This window comes from Sphaerodactylus townsendi, linkage group LG06, assembly GCF_021028975.2.
Source record: "Sphaerodactylus townsendi isolate TG3544 linkage group LG06, MPM_Stown_v2.3, whole genome shotgun sequence".
Classification (NCBI taxonomy): domain Eukaryota; kingdom Metazoa; phylum Chordata; class Lepidosauria; order Squamata; family Sphaerodactylidae; genus Sphaerodactylus; species Sphaerodactylus townsendi.
Window position 1 is genome coordinate 110034729 of NC_059430.1, and position 20417 is coordinate 110055145.

At 46.1% G+C, this 20417-nt stretch overlaps 1 protein-coding gene across 2 annotated transcripts in view; it reads left to right on the forward strand.

Annotated features, from left to right (window-relative positions):
* LOC125434665 (CCN family member 2-like) overlaps positions 1-20417 on the forward strand; it is a 44957-nt gene that overhangs the window by 20975 nt on the left and 3565 nt on the right. For both annotated transcript variants that reach the window (XM_048500208.1, XM_048500209.1), the window contains exons 3-5: positions 5002-5176; positions 17303-17516; positions 18080-18334. In XM_048500208.1, the coding sequence (XP_048356165.1) occupies positions 5111-5176; positions 17303-17516; positions 18080-18334 (535 nt within the window). In that variant the 5' untranslated portion in view covers positions 5002-5110. The remainder of the gene's footprint in view (positions 1-5001; positions 5177-17302; positions 17517-18079; positions 18335-20417) is intronic.

Here is a 20417-nt window from a genome sequence, read left to right on the forward strand (position 1 = left end):
AACAATAATATGTTTGGATTTATATCCCCCTTTCTCTCCTGCAGGAGACTCAAAGGGGCTTGCAATCTCCTTGCCCTTCCCCCCTCACAACAAACACCCTGTGAGGTGGGCAGGGCTGAGAGAGCTCTGAGAAGCTGTGACTAGCCCAAGGTCACCCAGCTGGCATGTGTGGGAGTGTACAGGCTAATCTGAATTCCCTAGATAAGCCTCCACAGCTCAGGCAGCAGAGCTGGGAATCAAACCCGGTTCCTCCAGATTAGATACACGAGCTCTTAACCTCCTACGCCACTGCTGCTCTGCATAAGGCATAATATCGGGTGGTTCACATGATATTTAAAGCAAATCCACTTGGCATTTTTGCCATCATAGCCCTCGGGAACTTTGTGACTGGACTATCCCTGTAAAATTCTAAAATAAACTTTTTCCATAATAGAGGGGACAGACACACAGCGCATTCAGCAAAGCCCATTAAACTCAAAGTGAACCCGAAGCCCATCTGGCAGCTACGGTATTTACGAAGTGAATACTTCCTGGGGAAAAAGAATAGTGTTTCTATGTTGCCCTTCTTCCCTTACCCCCATGCATGTTCTCAAAGTCCTATTCATTCTGGAAATATCAGATCTAACATGGATGTGTGGCGATGGAAAGTGCTGTCTATCCCCCGCAGCTGATTTTTGGCAACACCATAGAGTTGTTAATAGGATAACATTCTTCAGCTGAGCATCGGAAGGGCTGAACTAGCTTATTCATTCATTCATTCATTCATTCATTCATTCATATCCCACCTTCCCCAACAGGGCTCAGGGTGGCAAACAGCAAACAATCCTAAAACCATTTAACAATCAGACCAATAAAACCCAGTCATAGATAGCAAAACCCTCCCCCCTTCTCGCACACACTGGAGGCCAAAGATAGTAGCAGGTCAGTCCGGCCAGCAATTACACAGAATAGGGTGGCCAGCTCTAAGTTGGGAAATATCTGGAGATTAGGGGGTGGAGCTTGAGGAGGGCGGGGTTTGGGGAAGGATTTCAATGGGGTATGTATGATGCCATAGAGTCCACCTTCCAAAGCAGCCATTTTATCCGGGTGAACTGATCAAATGTCGAATGGACATCAGTTGTGATAGCAGGAGATCTCCAGCCACCACCTAGAGGTTACAAAAAAAAGAATAAGGGAGTGATGCCTAATAAGTATGTCTTTTTATTTACCACTATATGATTCCATTTATATCATCAGTTGCATTCCATTCATACTCCTCACTGAAAAAGGCCACAGTTGTTCACCCCCCTTTTGCTTAAAAGACCTCAGGGCAGCATATATCGGTCTCTCTTCTCTGTTTTATCTTCACAGATAGAGGCAGGTTGGGCCAAAGCTGCATCCACACAGCAATGTCTCTCTGTGTGATTTTGCAGTGGCATACTCAGGGGTAATACAGTCTGTATGATCAAATCAGAACCTTGGCCTACTCACAGTTCTCTCAGAACTCTCAGCTCCTCTTCTCAAGGTGTCTGTTATGGGGAGAGAAAGGAAAGGAGCTTGTATGCTACTTTGAGACTCCTTAAAGCTAGAGAAAATTGGGGTATAAATCCAAACTCTTCTTCTTCTTGGGGATTCAAATGTGAGTCTGCCAGATACTAGGCTGACCCACTAGACCACAGCACTACACTGGCTCTAAGATTCCATACACAGTATCATAGCCTATAGTCCTTAATCATTGAAGTGACTTAGGCTCCTTCCGCACATGCAGAATAATGCACTTTCAATCCACCTTCAATGCACTTCGCAGCTGGATTTTACTGTGTGGAATAGCAAAACCCACTTTTAAACAATTGTGAAAGTGGATTGCAAGTGCGTTATTCTGCATGTGCGGAAGGGGCCTCCGTGAACCATTTTGTACAGCACAACCTTCTACCTGGGTAGAAAAGCCCTCTTGAATAATGCAGTTTTGCATGATTTGCAGAAAACCTGTGCCCGTTTTTCAATGTCCTTTTGGGCGGGATTCCTTTGGAGTGTTTGGCTTCTTTTCAGCCACTGTTCTCTGGAAGAGGGAAGAGGGTGAGTGAGCATAGTCAGAAGGGAAAGGAATCAAAAGAAGGGCAAACAAATGACAGAGTTACTATGGAGACTAGAGGTTTTCCATGGTATCACAGAAGGAAGCCCTACCTAGTGAGGTTAATGGGGGGTGGGTGGGTTTGAGATCAATCTCACCCCCCATTCCACATTACCAGCCAAGAGATGCCAAACTTAAGGTTGACTGACTCTGGCTGATCAAAGAGAGACAACACCCAAGTTTGGGGCTATTGGCATCTTTCGATTTCTCTTTGCCTGAGCAGTTTTAGAAGGTTAAGAGATCCAGATGTCAAACCTGCTTACAATCTCCCTGGAGCAAGGAATGCTGTGTGTTTAATTCACATTTTAGCGCTCTTCTGAATCAGACCCCTGTGTCTTGCCAGCGGTTTCTCCTGAATGAGTGTTATTACATCTCTCCCCCTCCCCCTTTTTCACCTGTTAGTGAGAGCAAAACATTTAGCACTGCTCAGTTAGAACAAGAACAAATGGGGGAACATCTTTCGTTCTAAGAGGGTTTCTCAGATCAACTCTTTGATGCCTGTAGGAAAGTCATATCAAAGCTGAAAGCATGACTAGTGGGCAACAAACCGTCCAACGGGGCAGTACACACACATACCTCTGGCACATAAGGTAGCCTCACCTGTGTGGGGCAGGGTGGGACCAGGGGCAGGAGAGTAGACTTGGCCACAGGGCAGCTTTGGTAGCCGGCTACAGGAAGACTCACAAGATGAGGAGGGAGCAGGTGAACCTTAGTGGGGGAGCAATGGCTGCTTACCTGAGCTCAAGTGCTTTAACAGGGTTGGCAATCTCCAGGTAGTGTCTGGAGATCTGGAATTACAACCCCAGAGATCTGTTCTTCTGGAGTAAATGGCTGATTTGGAAGGTGGACTGTGTGGGACGTCCCTCTGCAAACCCCACCCTCCTCAGGCTCCGCCCCCAAATCGCCAGGCATTTCCCAACCCCGAGCTGGCAACCTTGTATTATAAGGCCTGGCATGCCTATGGAGAACAGGAGCTGGCGAGGAGTAGAGGACAGAGAAGAGGAAAGTGGAGCTGGGGCTATAAAAAGGGGGAAGTGAAAAGGAGACAAGATAGGCTCATAGGGTTGCCAGTTCTGGGTTGGGATATGCCTGTAGATTTAGGGGTGGAGCCTGAGGAGGGTGGAGTTTGGAAAGGGAGGGGGACCTCAGCAGCATATAATGCTGTAAAGTCCACCTTCCAAAGCAGCTATTTTATCCAAGGGAATTGATCTCTGTTGCCTGGAGAAGATCCATTGTAATTCCAGGAGTTCTCCAGGCCCCACTGGGAGGTTGGCAACCTGGCTGGTGGGAGAATGTGCAGGAGGAGAGGCAGAAAGGGGAAACAAAGCCAACCAAGAGCAGAAGAAGCCAGAGAGAAGTTGTCTTAGGGAGGTTCCTAGGCAAAGCAGCAGGTTGCAGGATAGGGTTGCTAACCTACAGGAGGCACCCGGAGATCTTTTACTAGTACAGGTGATCTCTAGGCAACTAAGATCAGTTCTCCTGGAGAAGATGGCTGCTTTGGAGGGTAGCTTCTATGAGTTCTACACTTCCCAGCCTCCACCCTCAAAATTTTAAGGTATGTCCTGATCCACAGCTGGCAACATGGTGGCTCTTCTTACTTGTAATGCATGGTAACTCTGAGGACGGTGAAGCTAACCATGTCTTCAGGTGCTGTAAACCTGCCCTTCAGAAAGAGGAAAACAGAACCCTAAGGGCTCTCAGAAGAACTTTTTAAAAAGACTTAAATATCTTGTCGAAGGCTTTCACGGCCAGATTCAACTGGTTGTTGTGGGTTTTCTGGGCTGCGTGGCCATGGTCTGGTAGATCTTGTTCCTAATGTTTCACCTGCATCTGTGGCTGGCATCTTCAGAGGTGTATCACAGAGAGCAGTCACTTCTCTCTGTGATACACCTCTGAAGATGCCAGCCACAGATGCAGGCGAAACGTCAGGAACAAGATCTACCAGGTCACAGCCACACAACCCGGAAAACCCACAACAACCACTTAAATATCTGTTTTCCCAAAAAGTCTTGCAAATATGAAGGTCTCATGAAACGGTCTCTGACCTACCTTATGCTAGAAAACAAAACACCAGGCTACTGTGCGTTTTGGAGGTTCAGACTGTACAAGGGACTTCCCCCTGTTTCCTTTGTAAATATGATGATATTGATATAATAATATTATGATTTGATATATCCATAATCCCTGCTGGAGGGAATGTAATGGGTGGGGGGAGTTTTCCTGGCTTCATAACATACTTTGCCATGTTAGCACTCTGTTTACCTAGATCTGGGGTCATCAACTCTTCCTTAGGAAAATTCCTGGAGATTTGGGGACAGTAATTTGAGGCAGGGAAAGAACACAGCAGGGATGCCATGCCATAGTCTGCCATTCCTCCAAGGGAAGCTGATCTCTGTAGCCTGCAGATGAGCTGTAAGTCTAGAAGAACTCCAGTTCCAACCTGGCAGTTGGCAACTCTCCCCAGGACAGGTGATTGCAGCCAGCAGAAATGTTGGCACCGTTGCTCTTGGCACTAGATTGCTTTCCTGGCAGCTGATCATTCCATCTCTTTCCTCCCCAGAGGCAAAGAAGGTAGCTTCATATTTCTTTAACCGTGCAGCTTGGAGAACCAACAGAAATGAATCCCTGGGGAGGGAGCAGGAGGGGGGGCGGGCACACAGCCTGCAAAGATCATTCCATACAACATGTTTTCAAGATGAAAGAAGAAAAAGGCCCCCTCCCCAGTTTTTTTTAAGGGGTTGGCTGGCAGTATTGGTTTCCCCCTTGTAGAATGTTATGCCTGTATCCCAGACTCTGCTGCCTGTCCCACAGGAATTCTGAAGAGGAGGATTTCTCTTTCCTCTGGAATCCGGTGCCTTTTCTGTTACAACCACTTTTGGGCTGTGTTCCAGGTTGTCATTCATCTCTGCACACACCCCTCCGAGGAGGCTATTTAAAGATGAGCCGGAGAGCTGCACCCTCAGACAGAGAAGGAAGAATAGGCAAGGCAAAAAACTCAGGATGTACGACAGCATTGGGGCGACCTTAGCGTCCACCTTCTTCCTCGTCCTCCTTGAGCCTGGCTGGGTATGTACCGAGATACCCTCTACTGGCAGCTGATGGCTTGTCTTGGAATGAATGGGCTTGGGCACATGCTGAGCAAACTGAGTTTGGAGCAGGAGTATGGCCTGTCTTGGAAGGTTTTTGGATGAGAGCAATTTTGTTTTCTGTGTGCATCATCCAGAGAAGCAGCACTAAGGCCCCTTCCGCACGTGCAGAATAATGCACATTCAATCCACTTTCACAATTGTTTGAAAGTGGATTTTGCTAGTCTGCACAGTAAAATCCAGCTTGAAAGTGGATTGAAAGTGCATTATTCTAAATGTGCGGAAGGGGCCTAACTCGGGGTCCTCTTTTCTCTTCCCTCCCCATGCATTTTGTCCACACTCAGAGATCGACAGTGCAAACCTAAGCAGAATTGCACCCAGAGTTGAAGTCAATGGGATCCAAAGCAGTAACTTTGCTTAAGATTAGGGCTGTCAAGTTTTCTGTCCCTTTGGCTGCTATCCTAAGAATACTGTCCTGGAAGGGAACCTTATGGGGCGGGGGAAGGGGGGGAATTATGAGATTCGTTTTTGAGTAGATCTTCTAGAGGAGCAAAACTTTTTTTGCTGAAAATTACTCTGAGAGACAGCAATCAGATAGCCTCCTCTGGGCTTATGCTGTGTTTCAGCCCAGGATGTCTCAAATGGGACACACAAACACGTAAGGGGGGGGGGGGATGAGTGAGAGAAGCAAATGTTGTGTGTATGGGAGACTCAGGTTTGAATCCCTGTTCATCCATGAAAACTTTTCTGGGCCAGTCACACGCACGCAACCCACCCAACCTCACAGGGTTGTTGTGAGGATAAAAGGGAGGACAGAAGGACGATATAAGCCGCTCCGGGTGCCCACTGGAGAGAAAAGCGGGGTTTTAAATATATCCAGTAAATAAATGAATGACAGTCTTGGTGAGCTTGCGAGAGAATAGATGTCAATAGATTCTCCCATTGGGTAGGGTGGGTGATAAAAATGTCAAGCTCTGGAGCAAGAATTGGCTTTTCTCATTTGCAGATTTAACTCCCTCAGCTCTTGTGGGAGAGTGGACCCCTGAGGTTCTGGTGGCTCGCAGACATTTTGACCAATTTTTCATCCAGTGGGGCTATGATTTTTCCAGGACAGATTCCAAAACCGAGGGATTGTCCCTGCTCAGTAGGAACAATGGAAGCTTGTTGGCTATTTATTATAAAAATAGCCCTGTGCACTGGAAGCAGCTCCTCCGCCTCTTAGCTTCAAGGAGAATATCTTCAGTGTCCCCTTTGAATCTCTGGATGACTCAGTGGTGAGCTCTTCATGCCAAGAGTGTATTATCCTCTTTAGAAATGGTTTTCATGTTGGTCCTTTTAATCCATATTTTAGGTTGGATTCAGCCAGCTTTTCTGCTGAATCTCATCCTATTCCCCTCACTCTATCCTCTTCATCCTGCATGGTTTTTGTCCATGGTTGTCCCCTAGCTGTGCTGGTGATTCAAAGAGACCTTCTCCTCCCTTGTTCACCAGAGGAAAACCTGGTTGGATCCAGTCTAGTGTTTTGACCCCCAGAGCTTGCCTTACTAGGCTGTGCTAGAATTTTTGACCTTGGGGCACGAACATCTTCTGTCTTAATACGGCTCTTGCAAGAGGCTGATGGAGCTCCCAATTTCCTCCTGACGAAGTTCTTGTTGGTTCAATGTATTGTCGAAGGCTTTCACAGCCGGAATCACTGGGGTGCTGTGTGGTTTCCGGGCTGTATGGCTGTGTTCTAGCAGCATTCTCTCCTGACGTTTCGCCTGCATCTGTGTCTGGCATCTTCAGAGGATCTGAGGATTCTTGTTGGTTATTATTTACCTTGCCTCTGTTTGATATTTAACAACAATGACTGATTTAATACTTTTTACAATATGCTTTTAAAAAATGACTGATAAAAGGACACTGTAAAAATTAACTAAACAAATCTCACTGGGTTTACCCTGATAAGAAGGTGCACAGAGGTGAGTGGAAGTTTACAGGCCTCCTTGAAATACAAGGTAATGAACACACATAATAAAGCAATCTTCTGAGTCATACATTTATCTCAGGGTCAGTACTGTCTCCTCAGACCAACAGTAGCTGCCCACAGTCTCCGTTTGAGGTCTTTCACATCACGTACGACTTGATTCTTTTAATGTGAGGTAACAGGGATTGAATCTGGGAACTTTGTATTTAGAAAATAGATAGGTAGTCCCCTATGCAAGCACTGGGTCACCACTGACCCAAGGGGTGATGTCACATCACAAAGTTTACTAGGCAGAATATGGGCTGGTTTGCCATCGCCTTCCCCAGTCATCTACACTCGACTATGCTCTTCCCACACAAGTTCAGCTGAGTGAGAGGATTGTGTGAAGTGAGTGGCACAGAATTTGAAACATTGAGGAGTATTTTATTTTTAAGGGCGTCAGACTGGGCAGCAAGAGGCATTGGCATAACTTCTGCTTCCTGCTTCATGATTTCATGCCAGCCTGGGTGAATGAAATTCCCTGTAAAATGAGGCATGAGGCAGAAGAGCCACAAACAAACAAATATTACTTTTTCATGTGCTTCACCTCAACTGTTTACGGGAGAAAGCCCTGCTTATTTCTGGTGTCTGACTCTGGTGAAACACTGTCCCCATTGTCCCTTCTGCAGGCAAAGTGTTAAAGGTAACATTTTTTTTTTTAGAAAAGTGTTCTCGCGTGTGGGCAAATGTACTAAAGTTCCTCAGCTTTCAGGCCCAGTTCTGGGGTTCTGGATGTTAAATATCCAACTAGGACTATTATAATATATCAGTTTATATGAGCTATGCGAAAGTATAGTGTTATATTGTCAAACTGAGATTTGGAAACCAGTTTTTGAATCTCCACTCTGCTGGGCCAGCAGGCTGGGTGACCTTGGCCAGTCACAAATCCTCCGCTTAGCCTACCTCTCAGGGCTGTTGTGAAATAAAATAGAATGTGGCAAACCGCCTTGGGTTCCCACTTGGGAGAAAAGAGGGGTATAAATGAAGTAAATAAAATAAAATAAATAGTAAACGTTTACTTATGGGGGTACATGCATATAAATAAATGCAAGCACATCAGCATAAAATGTCAATTCACAATTTTTCTTCTAGTTTCTCATAACTACCTACTGTATCCAGCCAGTTTTTTCATGCTGTCTCACCCAGTCACCTCCTTTTCTCCACCCAAAGCTGCTTTGAATCATCTTATAGGAGAGAAAGAAGAGGTATATATTCAAACTCTTCTTCTTCCCTGCCTCTCTGCAGCAGTGGCGTAGTGGTTAAGAGCAGGTGTACTCTAATCTGGAGGAACCGGGTTTGATTCCTCGCTCTGCCTCCTGAGCTGTAGAGGCTTATCTGGGGAATTCAGATTAGCCTGTACACTCCAACACACGTCAGCTGGGTGACCTTGGGCTAGTCACAGTTCTTCGGAGCTCTCTCAGCCCCACCTGCCTCACAGGGTATGTGTTGTGGTGGGGAGGAGGAAAAGGAGATTGTCAGCCTCTTTGAGTCTCTTTACAGGAGAGAAAGAGGGGATATAAATCCAACTCTTCTTCTTCACAGCTTTTTGTCCCTGCTGGTCCCATCATTGACCTTTTCATGATTAAAGGAGATTCCCCCCTTATCCCCTTTTACCAAAAAGCTGGTTAGAAGCAGTCCATTGAGATTATGCAATTACCAAACCCATGAGTTACAGATATTTTTTTGAACCAGCCCAGAAATTAAATGTTCCATTCCACATTCTTGAATGGGAGCTGGGAGGAAAGTTTTATGATCAGTTTACTAACATCCTGTTTGAAAAGACGGTGCCAGGATGAGCCAAAGTGAGCAAATACAGCACACTACAGATGGGGGAAAAAAGAGAAGGAATCAGCAAGAGACGCTTGGGTTTGCGTACAAGTTTGCATGCCCCTGTTTCCATCTGTGAAAGGTTGATGTGTGATGTGTGCAGATTTTACTGCACACTACAGTGTGTCCCAATGCAGCCATTAGAAACAGGCATAAAATTAAACAATTAAAAAGTAGAACATGAAATATAGCATTAACATAAAAGACAGTTTTCAGACTAGAAAAGCTGGTGTGGTGGAGCAGTTAAGGAGTTGGGCTAGGAAATGGGGGAACCTGGTTCAAATCCTCACTTCTGCCATGCAAACTTGATCAAGGGGTAGTCACACACTCTCAGTCTAATCTACTACACAGGGGTGTTGTGAAGGTAAAATGGAAGTGTGAAGAATGATGCGAGCTGCTTTTGAGTCCCTCATTGGGAAGAGAGGAGAGGTAGAAATAAGTAAATAAATGCACCCCTTCCTTAAAAGCCTGGTTAAAAATAACTACGTTGGCAGAAGTTGTTTATGCATAAGATAAGCATCAAGGTGAGCCTGAAGGGGTAGGGCCACTGAGGCAGCTTTTTGAATTTTTAAATTTAAAATTAGGGTTGGATGACATTCCTAGCACTGAATCAGCATGCTCTGAAAGCAGAGAATCACCAAGAACAAATCTCATGTCTCATAGTCAAGTGTGGGTCCAACCGTAGATACCTAAATCTGCGTATTGGGGTCACGCTGACACAAAACGGGGGACTTGGGGGACTCTCCCAGGGTTTGCAGAAAAATCTGAAACTCCTTGAAAATTATACTGGAGGGTTTAACCCCTGCAAAATAAAGAGTAGTGTCTGTGCATGTGCAAACAACAATACATATCTCCTATGGCAGAGTCCGCCAGCCACGCTAGGTATAGTGGCAGTAGGCAGAGACCGGGAGCCACACTGGCACAGTGGTGGTAGGCAGAGGCTAAAAACTGCATTGGCTATGGTGGGCGGAGCTGCGCAGGGCTCAGCCATATCAGCAGCAGTGTCTCAGACTACTGAAGTCTATTACAGGCTATTAAATATATTTTTAGTTTTCAGGGATGCCATGAAGTCTCAGACAACTTATCACGACCCCCTTATGTCATTTTCAAAGCAAGAAATGAATAGAGGTTTTGTCACTACCTGCGTAGCCATCCTGGACTTCCTTGGTGGTCTGTCATCCAGGGCCAACTTTGCTTAACTTCTGAGATCTGACAAGATCGGACTGACCTGAACCGTTTTGATCAGGACACTATTGGTCTTTAAGGTGCAACAAAGCTGGTCATTGTGGGCTTTCTGGGCTGTGTGGCCGTGGTCTGGTAATTTTTGTTCCTAATGTTTCGCTCACATCTATGGCTGGCATCTTCAAAGAACGTCTTGGTGAGATGTCTTCCTCTCCATGGCACAGCCCGGTGAGATATGTTTCTGTCAATGACACAGCCTGGAAAACCCACAACAGCCAGTTGATTGTGGCCCTTTCCCCACTTTCCTTAAGCCCCGCGCTACTCTCCTCAAGTAGCGCGGGGTCCAGCTCCCTTCCCCACTTCAGGGGCAGCGAGAACGCAGCCGCCCCGACGCTGCCTCTCTCCCACCCCCTCAACGCACGGAATTCCTGGCGCCTTTTGAAATGGCGCCTTTTGACGACCCCGCACAGAGCGCGGGGTCGTGGGGAAGCCAGGGCGCGCGCCAGGAATTGCGCACGCCGGGAATTGCCCGCAGCAAACCTCGGGCAAAGGTGAGTGGGGAAAGGGCCTCTGGCTGTGAAGGCCATCAACAATGCAATGCAACAAAGCTCTTTGATACTTTGACTGTGGCAGAGGAGCTTAATAGCTGAACTGGCTTTGCATTGTTTGTTTTTATCTTCTACTCCCATGAACCTCATCCTGGAATCCAGGGCTGGATGAAGTCCGACTGATGCCATGAGCACCACCCAATCTTGATGCTTTGGCCCTTCCATTTGCAAGATTCATAGATCAGTTTACTTGCCGGCCAGTCCGACCAATTTCACAATTTATATTCACAATATAGCCTGTCATTTATTTGACACTTTATAGCAAAAAACAATTTGCTTACGAGTAGAGCTGGGCAGTAGAAAATTGCAAAACAACAACAATGACATTATTAAAACTAAAAGCTGGCCAAAATTGTTGCTCAGTAGCAGATTGTTAATAACTACCACCGTGCCCACCTACCCCCTAAGTTGAGTTTAAATGAAAGCTTCCCGCCTCAGAATAACAGAATAAAATGTTGTTACTCAATATATATAACTAGCGGGCCCGGCCACACGTTGCTGTGGCAATTGTCCTTCTCATCACAGTCCGCAACCCACACAGATGTCCATGCAGGTCCAATGATCCCCAGCATAGCCTTTTGGGGTGGTCAAATGGAATCCCTCTTTCCCTTTTCAATGCACATTGTTATATGGTGGTGTCTTGTTTTTTTAGTATAAGGTAACCCTTCCCATTCCACAACGGAACTGTCCAGAGTGTGAATCCCGCTGTCCATGAGGCTGGTTGACATGCACAGTCCTGGCTTGGGTGAGGCAGAACTGGGGCAAGCAGGCCATCCCAGTCAGGCAGCAGAGGCAGGGTGGTGGGGCGCTCAGATCAAGGCCAGCTCCCTGGGTTCTTAAAGGGCCACATGCAAAAGAAGCGGAGCCAGTAGTGTTGGTTCGCCCCCACCCCGCAGATTTTCTTAGAAGAAAAAGGCAAACTCCAGCTCGCTTTTAGTAAGAGAGATGTGGTGAATATGGGTGAGGAAGTGGGTAAGTGGTAGTTGGATGTGAGGAAGGGCAGAGTGAGGTGTGTGAAGATGAGCTGGATGTGTATTGTGTGGTAGCAGTGGGTGAGGCACAGAGAGTGAAAGTTACCTGCATGTGAAGGGGGGGGACTCCACCTGACGTCTCACATGGCAAAGTGTGTATGTGTTTCACTTCCACTCGTATTACCTAAGTATTACCTATTTACTGTTTTAACTGCTCATCTGTGGCCGCTTACCTTTATGCCTGTACTGATCATGTGAGAGATACACACACACACACACACACACACACACACACACACACACACACACACACACACACACACACACACACACTTAAACTGACTGATCCTGGTGGTTCCTACAATATCAATGCTCGTGCTTATAATCAGTAACTTTAGCTGTCAAAATTCGCATTCTCTACATGGCAACTCTAAGATGGGATAGAGCCATGTCAATCTTGCTGCATTTTAGTTAAGAGTATTAGCTGTATTTCTATCTGTAAGACATACATTTATGTGACAAAGGCCTTTATTGTGGGTCTAGTTCATCGGAAGTTGAACTAACTTTTTTTTTTTGTGGTGGTGCCCCTTTTTCACACACCTTTTTTAGCCCTGGTAAAAAAATGGTGTGGGGGGGATGCCTCATTTTCCCTTGCTTATCATGCTTAACAGTTAATCCAGGGCTACCAGAATCCTAGAAGACTCTCCAAAAAATGTACTGAGTTTCATAATAGCAACTCTGCTAATCCCTCTTGAATGCATGGAATAAATCATAAAGCAGCCACCTGATGCTTTTGACACAGCTTATGTACGTTCACACTTCCCCTGAGGTGAGATCGGTGTGGTTCACTGCTCAGATTCGAGGCTTTTTCTTTTTTACAGCTGTGGAGAGGAGAGCTGTCTTCTCTTCCTGGAGGCCTTGGCATTGGCGAGGGTTATCTGAAGCAGAAAGAACATTGAGTCATTTAATTTCCCAGGTACCCAGGTTCAGCCTGCAGTGCTAACAGGTTGGAGTGGGGGGGGGGGGGGACTCTTGTTTTGACTTGTAGACTGAACAGATGGAAACGGGGAGTGATCCAACATTTGCACAGAGTCCCAGTTTTTTAGGGGGTTTTTGGCATTGGAATGATTTTGGGCAGCATCTGTTGCTGAGGGTGCTGGGAGGACAGCTGTACAAATCGGTTGCGCAGTTTACCCATGAACTGACAGCAGTGTGGAAGGACGGAGATTAAAACATGGGCTGGGAAAAGCAGGACTAAGCATCTCCTCTTCAGACACTGTAATCCCACTTGCTGGAAGCCCACCAACGGCACATAAGACGAGCGTGTGCAATCCGCAGTTTTCCTGATAAGCATGGTCAGAATGTTGTGTGAACATAAGCAATACGTGTAGTCACCGTGTGCAAATGCAAATCCTGAAAAATCCAGTTGTCACGTCGCTCCTGTTCACACAAGATGAGGCCAGGACGTATTGGGAGAACTGTGGTTTGTGTGCGCTCCTGTTACATGATTGTAACTTGTGGAAAGGACTTGTGTGTGGTCTATTCAAGTATCCGTCAGATGTGCTTTGTGCAAGTGGGCTTGCTTCCTGAACTGAATCCAGACTTCATGCAGAAAAAGCCCGGCGTAAGAATGAAACCCTTGTTGGGGGTATATATATAAGCAGAGTAGAACAGAAGAGGCAGATTCTCAGTTGCTTTTTATAAATGAGTTTACTGACTATAAATGGAGGGTTACATGGAGACAAGAAAGGAAATGCTTTTCTTTCCTGTTACATCTACATTACTGTACAGTCGGTTACATCTTGCTACCTCTCTGGTGTCTCCTCGTGGTCTCTCGTGGTCTCATGGCGTGGTGTCTGCTCAAACAAAGAAACAGAGTTCGCTTTATAGCTTCTGATGTATGTGCTCACTAACATGTAAGCAATGGCTATCTGAGTGACCAATAGCTAATCAATAGACCAGGTCATGATCTCAGCAACTGGTTTACTTACAAACAGTTAACCCTTTCATAATGAAGTTGTGACAGACATAAGAACATAAGAACATAAGAACAAGCCAGCTGGATCAGACCAAAGTCCATCTAGTCCAGCTCTCTGCTACTCGCAGTGGCCCACCAGGTGCCTTTGGGAGCTCACATGTAGGATGTGAACGCAATGGCCTTCTGCGGCTGTTGCTCCGGATCACCTGGTCTGTTAAGGCATTTGCAATCTCAGATCAAAGAGGATCAAGATTGGTAGCCATAAATCGACTTCTCCTCCATAAATCTGTCCAAGCCCCTTTTAAAGCTATTAAGGTTTGTGGCCATCACCACCTCCTGTGGCAGCATATTCCAAACACCAATCACACGTTGCGTGAAGAAGTGTTTCCTTTTATTAGTCCTAATTCTTCCCCCCAGCATTTTCAATGAATGCCCCCTGGTTCTAGTATGGTGAGAAAGAGAGAAAAATGTCTCTCTGTCAACATTTTCTATCCCATGCATAATTTTGTAGACTTCAATCATATCCCCCCTCAGCCGCCTCCTCTCCAAACTAAAGAGTCCCAAACGCTGCAGCCTCTCCTCATAGGGAAGGTGCTCCAGTCCCTCAATCATCCTTGTTGCCCTTCTCTGCACTTTTTCTATCTCCTCAATATCCTTTTTGAGATGCCGTGACCAGAACTGGACACAGTACTCCAAGTGCGGTCGCACCACTGCTTTATATAAGGGCATGACAATCTTTGCAGTTTTATTATCAATTCCTTTTCTAATGATCCCCAGCATAGAGTTTGCCTTTTTCACAGCTGCCATGCATTGAGTTGACATTCCCATGGAACTATCAACTAAGATGCCTAAATCCCTTTCCTGGTCTGTGACTGATAGCACTGACCCCTGTAGCGTGTATGTGAAGTTTGGATTTTTTGCCCCTATGTGCATCACTTTACATTTTGCTACATTGAACTGCATTTGCCATTTCTGAGCCCACTCATCTAATTTATCAAGGTCCGCTTGGAGCTCTTCGCAATCCTTTGTGGTTCTCACCATCCTACATAATTTGGTATCATCTGCAAACTTGGCCACCACGCTACCCACCCCTACTTCCAGGTCATTTATGAATAGGTTAAAGAGCACTGGTCCCAAAATGGATCCTTGGGGGACACCACTCCCGACATCTCTCCATTGTGAGAACTTCCCATTTACACCCACTCTTTGTTTCCTGTTTCTCAACCAGTTTTTAATCCATAGGAGGACTTCCCCTCTTATTCCTTCATTGCTGAGTTTTCTCAACAGTCTCTGGTGAGGAACTTTGTCAAAAGCCTTTTGGAAATCCAAGTAGACAATGTCCACTGGTTCACCCCTGTCCACATGCCTGTTTACACCCTCAAAGAACTCTAGTAAGTTTGTAAGACAGGATTTGCCTCTGCAAAAGCCATGCTGACTCTTTCTCAGCAGGTCTTGCTTTTCTACATGTTTTATAATTTTATCTTTAATGATAGATTCTACTAATTTACCAGGAACAGATGTCAAACTGACTGGCCTGTAATTTCCCGGGTCCCCCCTAGATCCTTTCTCAAAGATTGGTGTGACATTGGCCATCTTCCAGTCTTCAGGGATGGAGCCTGATTTCAGGGATAAGTTGCATATTAAAGTGAGAAGATCAGCAATTTCATGCTTGAGCTCTTTAAGAACTCTTGGGTGAATGCAATCTGGGCCAGGGGATTTGGTAACATTTAGTTTATCAATGGCTGCCAGAACTTCTTCCTTGTCTACCACTATCTTCGCTAGTTCCTCGGATTAGCCTCCTAAGAAGCTTGGTTCAGGTGCAGGAATGTTCCTCACCTCCTCTTGGGTGAAGACAGATGCAAAGAATTCATTCAGCTTCTCTGCAATCTCCCTGCCATCTTTTAGCACACCCTTTGTTCCTTTGTCATCTAACGCGCCTACCGCTTCTCTTGCTGGCTTCCTGCTTTTGATGTACTTGAAGAACTGTTTGTTGCTGGTCTTGATGTTCATAGCCATGCGTTCCTCATAATCCTTTTTTTTTTGCCTCCCTTACAGCTAACTTGCTTCTCTTTTGCCACCATTTGTGTTCCCTCTCATATTCTTCATCAGCCAAACTGGACTTCCATTTTCTAAAAGACATTTTCTTTTTTCTGATAATTTCCTCAACCTCTCTTGTTAACCATGGTGGCTTTCTTTTGGATTGGGTGCTGCCTTTTCTAACCTGTGGAACACATTCCAGCTGAGCTTTTATTACTGTGTTTTTAAATAACCTCCAAGCATCCTGGATAGTTTTGACTCTCTTGATTTTCCTTTTCAGCTTCCTGCGCACTATCCCCCTCATCTTTGAGAAATTTCCCTTTCTGAAGGCGAATGTAACTACATTAGTAGTTGCCACTTGTTCGCATGCTGAGATACTGAATCTGACAGCATTGTGGTCGCTGTTCCCTATCGGCTCAACAACACTGACTTCCTGCACCAGGTCCTGGGTCCCACATAGAATTAGATCTAGGATCACCTCTCCCCTGGTTGGTTCCCCAACCATCTGCTCTAAGCCACAGTCATTTAGCATATCCAGGAATGCTCTCTCCTTACTATGACCTGAACATGCATTTTTCCAGTTTATATGGGGATAGTTAAAATCACCCATTACCACTACATTTTTGTTTTTGTTGGCCTCTCTCATTTCTTTTTCCATCTCAGAATCCTCTTGTGCACTTTGGTCAGGGGGACAATAATATATTCCTAATATTAAACTGTCCTTCACACCTGGTATTGATATCCACAGTGATTCTGTAGGGGAACCAGCTCCCCTTGCATTGTCTAGTTTATGTGATACTATGCTCTCTTTGATGTAAAGGGCAACTCCACCCCCCATCGCTCTGTCCTATCCTTCCTATAGAGCCTGTAGCCTGGTATAACAGCATCCCACTGGTTCTCCTCATTCCACCATGTCTCTGTAATGCCCACTATATCAAAGTCCTCCTTCAAAACTCTGTATTCTAGCTCCCCCATTTTAGGTCGAATGCTTCTACTATTAGCATAGAGACATCTGTATACCCTGTCTCTGTCCTTAACCTGGGATTTATGTGCTTTACCCTCAAGTCTTTTGTAGACACTATCCCTTGTCACATGCACATTGCTATGTTCCTCGCTTGTATGTGGTTGATTTAGAAAAACCTCCCTCTCTGTCTGCATCCCCATAGAAGTCACCTCAGCTCCTGTCGGCTTTCCCCCAGTGATCAGTTTAAAAGCTGTTCTGCCACCTTTTTAATGTTGAGCGCCAGCAGCCTGGTTCCTCTTTGGTTAAGACACTTGCAAATACCAACACTTCTCCACTGCCCCTTACCCTGGATCTAGCAAAAGCTCTGAACTTAGGTTCTAATACCCAGCCAAAAGGCCAAGTCCGAATCTGAATTGGCTCTCCTGTTGCACGATGGTGTTTTAGGAGAAGCTTGTACAGGCTTCCTCTATCAGGCTGGTTCTGCAAAGGTCCCATTCATGGGTTTTTTTACCATGTTTTTCATTCTCCCTACAGGTGGCATCCCGAGCGTGCTCGTACCCATGCCAGTGTCCCACACAGCCCCTCCAGTGTCCTGTTGGCATCAGCCTTTTGCTGGACAGCTGTGGATGCTGCAAGGTGTGCGCCCGGCAGCTTGGTGAGCCGTGCTCCCTCCGGAAACCCTGCGATCACCATAAAGGACTCTACTGCAATTTCTCCAAAACCCACAGAGACAGCGGGATCTGCTTGGGTGAGCTGCTCTCCTAGCACAGAGATGCCACATTTGGTCCATGGGACATTTTGTAGGATTGCCTTGGGGAATTCCTGGAGATTTGGGCGTGGAACCTAGGGAGGGCAGAGTTGGAGGAGGGGAGGGAGCTCAACAGGAACGTGATGCCATAGAGTTAACCGTCCCAAGCTGCCATTTCCTCCAGGGGAATGTTCTCTGAAGTTTGGAGATCAGTTGTAATTCTGAGAAAACATCAGGGACTGGGGAAAGTGGGCAGTCTCCTGTGTCCACTCCTGAAACCCGCTGCTTCTCTTCAGTCCAGTAAGATAAAAAATGGGAGGTGGGCAAGAAACTACTTTGCATGACATCATGACTTCTCTTCCTGTTATAGCAGGAAGTGTTGTATGGTGTTGTGTGATGTTACTTCACCCTCCATTTTTTATTCCTCTGGAGCAAAAAGGTGGGCTGGCAACACTACTGAGAGGTCATCCTACACCATTAGGTCAAGAACTTGCTGATTCAACAAGTACCACGTTTGCCGCCAACTTTCCGCAGCTAACAGGCTTCTTTCTTGTTTCCTACAGCTCATGAAGGGGCCACCTGTGATCTGCTGGGCAAAATCTATCTGAATGGTGAGACCTTCCAGCCCAGCTGCAAACTGCAGTGTATCTGTTTGGACGGCGCCATTGGTTGTATCCCCCTCTGCTCTGACAGTGTGTGGCTGCCTTCCCCGGACTGCCCGTTCCCTCGCCGGAAGAAAGTACAGGGCAAATGCTGTGAAGAGTGGGTCTGTGAAGAGTGGGCCACTCAGAAGAAACCCTTTGAAAAGGGTATGGCAGGTAAGACACACAGGTCAGAGCTGGTTCCAGGTTTGGGGGGGCCCTGGGCAGAGAATGTCAGTCAGTCAAGTATTTATTGTTTGAGCCATTGGCTATAACAATACAAAAATACATGCAGTTAAAACAGTAACTTAGTTAAAACAATAATTTAAATTCAAACAATAATTTAGTTTTACATTAAAATATAAATTATTAGTGTTCGCAATCTCTAAATTAAAATGCCCCATCAAATACGTCAGATGTTTTTGCAGCTTCTTCAGCTAGTCTAAGTTAATCTCCAGTACTGGGCAGAGAATGTCCACCGCTACTCTGCCCACCTCCAGCCCTCCACACTGGCATCTCCCTGCCCTCTCATCACCTGTCTAAGAGTCCTTTCTCCACCTGCAAGCTCTCCCAGACATCCCTTCTCTGATGGTACCAGTAACTGCATGGGTGGAGAGTGCTGCTGCTACTGTCACTGCCAAAAATGCCATCGCTTTGCACCTATTGCATACCTTTCTCCAGTGATGCTGGGCAGGGCATTTGGCAGGGAGCTTGGGTGGTGGAGTCCCAAGCGGATGTGGGGGGCACACTGGTAGGTATACAGGCAAGAGGTCAGTGGGAGTGGGCTGTGCCAGAAGCCCTGGACCCTGGTAGCTGCCCCACCTGATGGCACAGGTGATGGCTGAGGGACAGCTGGGAAATGGCGAATGTGAGGGATAAAGGATCTTTTTTCACCACCAGAAGGAGAGCTTGAATGATGGTGGTGAAAGAAATGTCGGGTATATATACATATTAGCAGAGGAGAACGGAAGAGGCAGATTCTCAGTTGCTTTTTATGTGTGAGTTTACTAACGATAAAGGGAAGGTTACATGGAGATAAAATAAGAAATGCTTTCTTTCCTATTACACATCTACATTACTGTATGTTTGTTTACATCTTGGTACCTATCTGCTGTCCTGTGGTGGTGGTGTGCTCAAACAAAGAGTTAGCTTTGTAACTTCTGATGTATGTGCTTACTAACATGTAAGCAATGGCTATCTCAGTTACCAATAGCTAATCAGTAGATCAGGTCATAAACAGTGACTTCAACAACTTTTTTTACATACAAACAGTTAACCCTTTTATGACTGAGTTGTGACAAACGCTTGCAAAATCCCAACAAGAAAGGCAGGAAAGGGATGAATGCTTTAATGATTTCCCTTGGTCGCTCAGCAAGAACAAATGCCATTCATTGGGTTGGATCCAGACTAAAATTTCCTCTTATTCAATCAGCAGGACAGGACTTTCTTATCTGCCGCTGCAGCCCACTGATCTCCCCCCAAAAGCTGCTCTTGGGGACAGGAGAGCCTCAGGAATGGCACAAGTGGCAAATCGGAGGTCTGCAGCAGGAAGTGAGAATTGGTGGAAATTCCAGCTCTCTTCCACGACCAGAAAATTTACTCTGGGTGCAACACAACGTCTTTTGTTTGGTAACATCTCCTCTCTGGCAACCTCCACCATTCCAGAACACACGTATCTCTTAGATAGAACAGAAGTGGCATAGTGGTTAAGAGCAGGAGTACTCTAATCTGGAGAACCGGGTTTGATTTCCCGCTCTTGCACTGTGGAGGCTTATCTGGGGAACCCGATTAGCCTGTGCACTCCAATACATGCCAGCTGGGTGACCTTGGGCTAGTCACAGCTCTTTGGAGCTCTCTCAGCCCCACTCACCTCACAGGGTGTTTGTTGTGGATGAGGGAGGGAAAGGAGAATGTAAGCCCCTTTGAGTCTCCTTACAAGAGAGAAAGGGAAGAGGGTATCAATCCAAACTCTTCTTCTTAGTAAGATGCACTTTGATGCACTTTGGTAGCGGAAAGCCCTATATATGCATGGTGCTCCCAGGCTCAACGATGGCAAACAGCTCCATGTGTGCACTGTCCCTTGCTGGAAATGGGACTGTGTGTTTGCACAAGAGCAGGATTTGTTCAACCCATGACAAGCAGAGGCAGAGATACAAGGGGGCCGGGGGGTGCGTGTTGCACCAGGGGTGCGTCTGGGGGAGCAGCAAAAATTTCAGGTTTGTTTTTTGTATTTTTTAGTGTTTTTCAGTTTTTGGCCTGC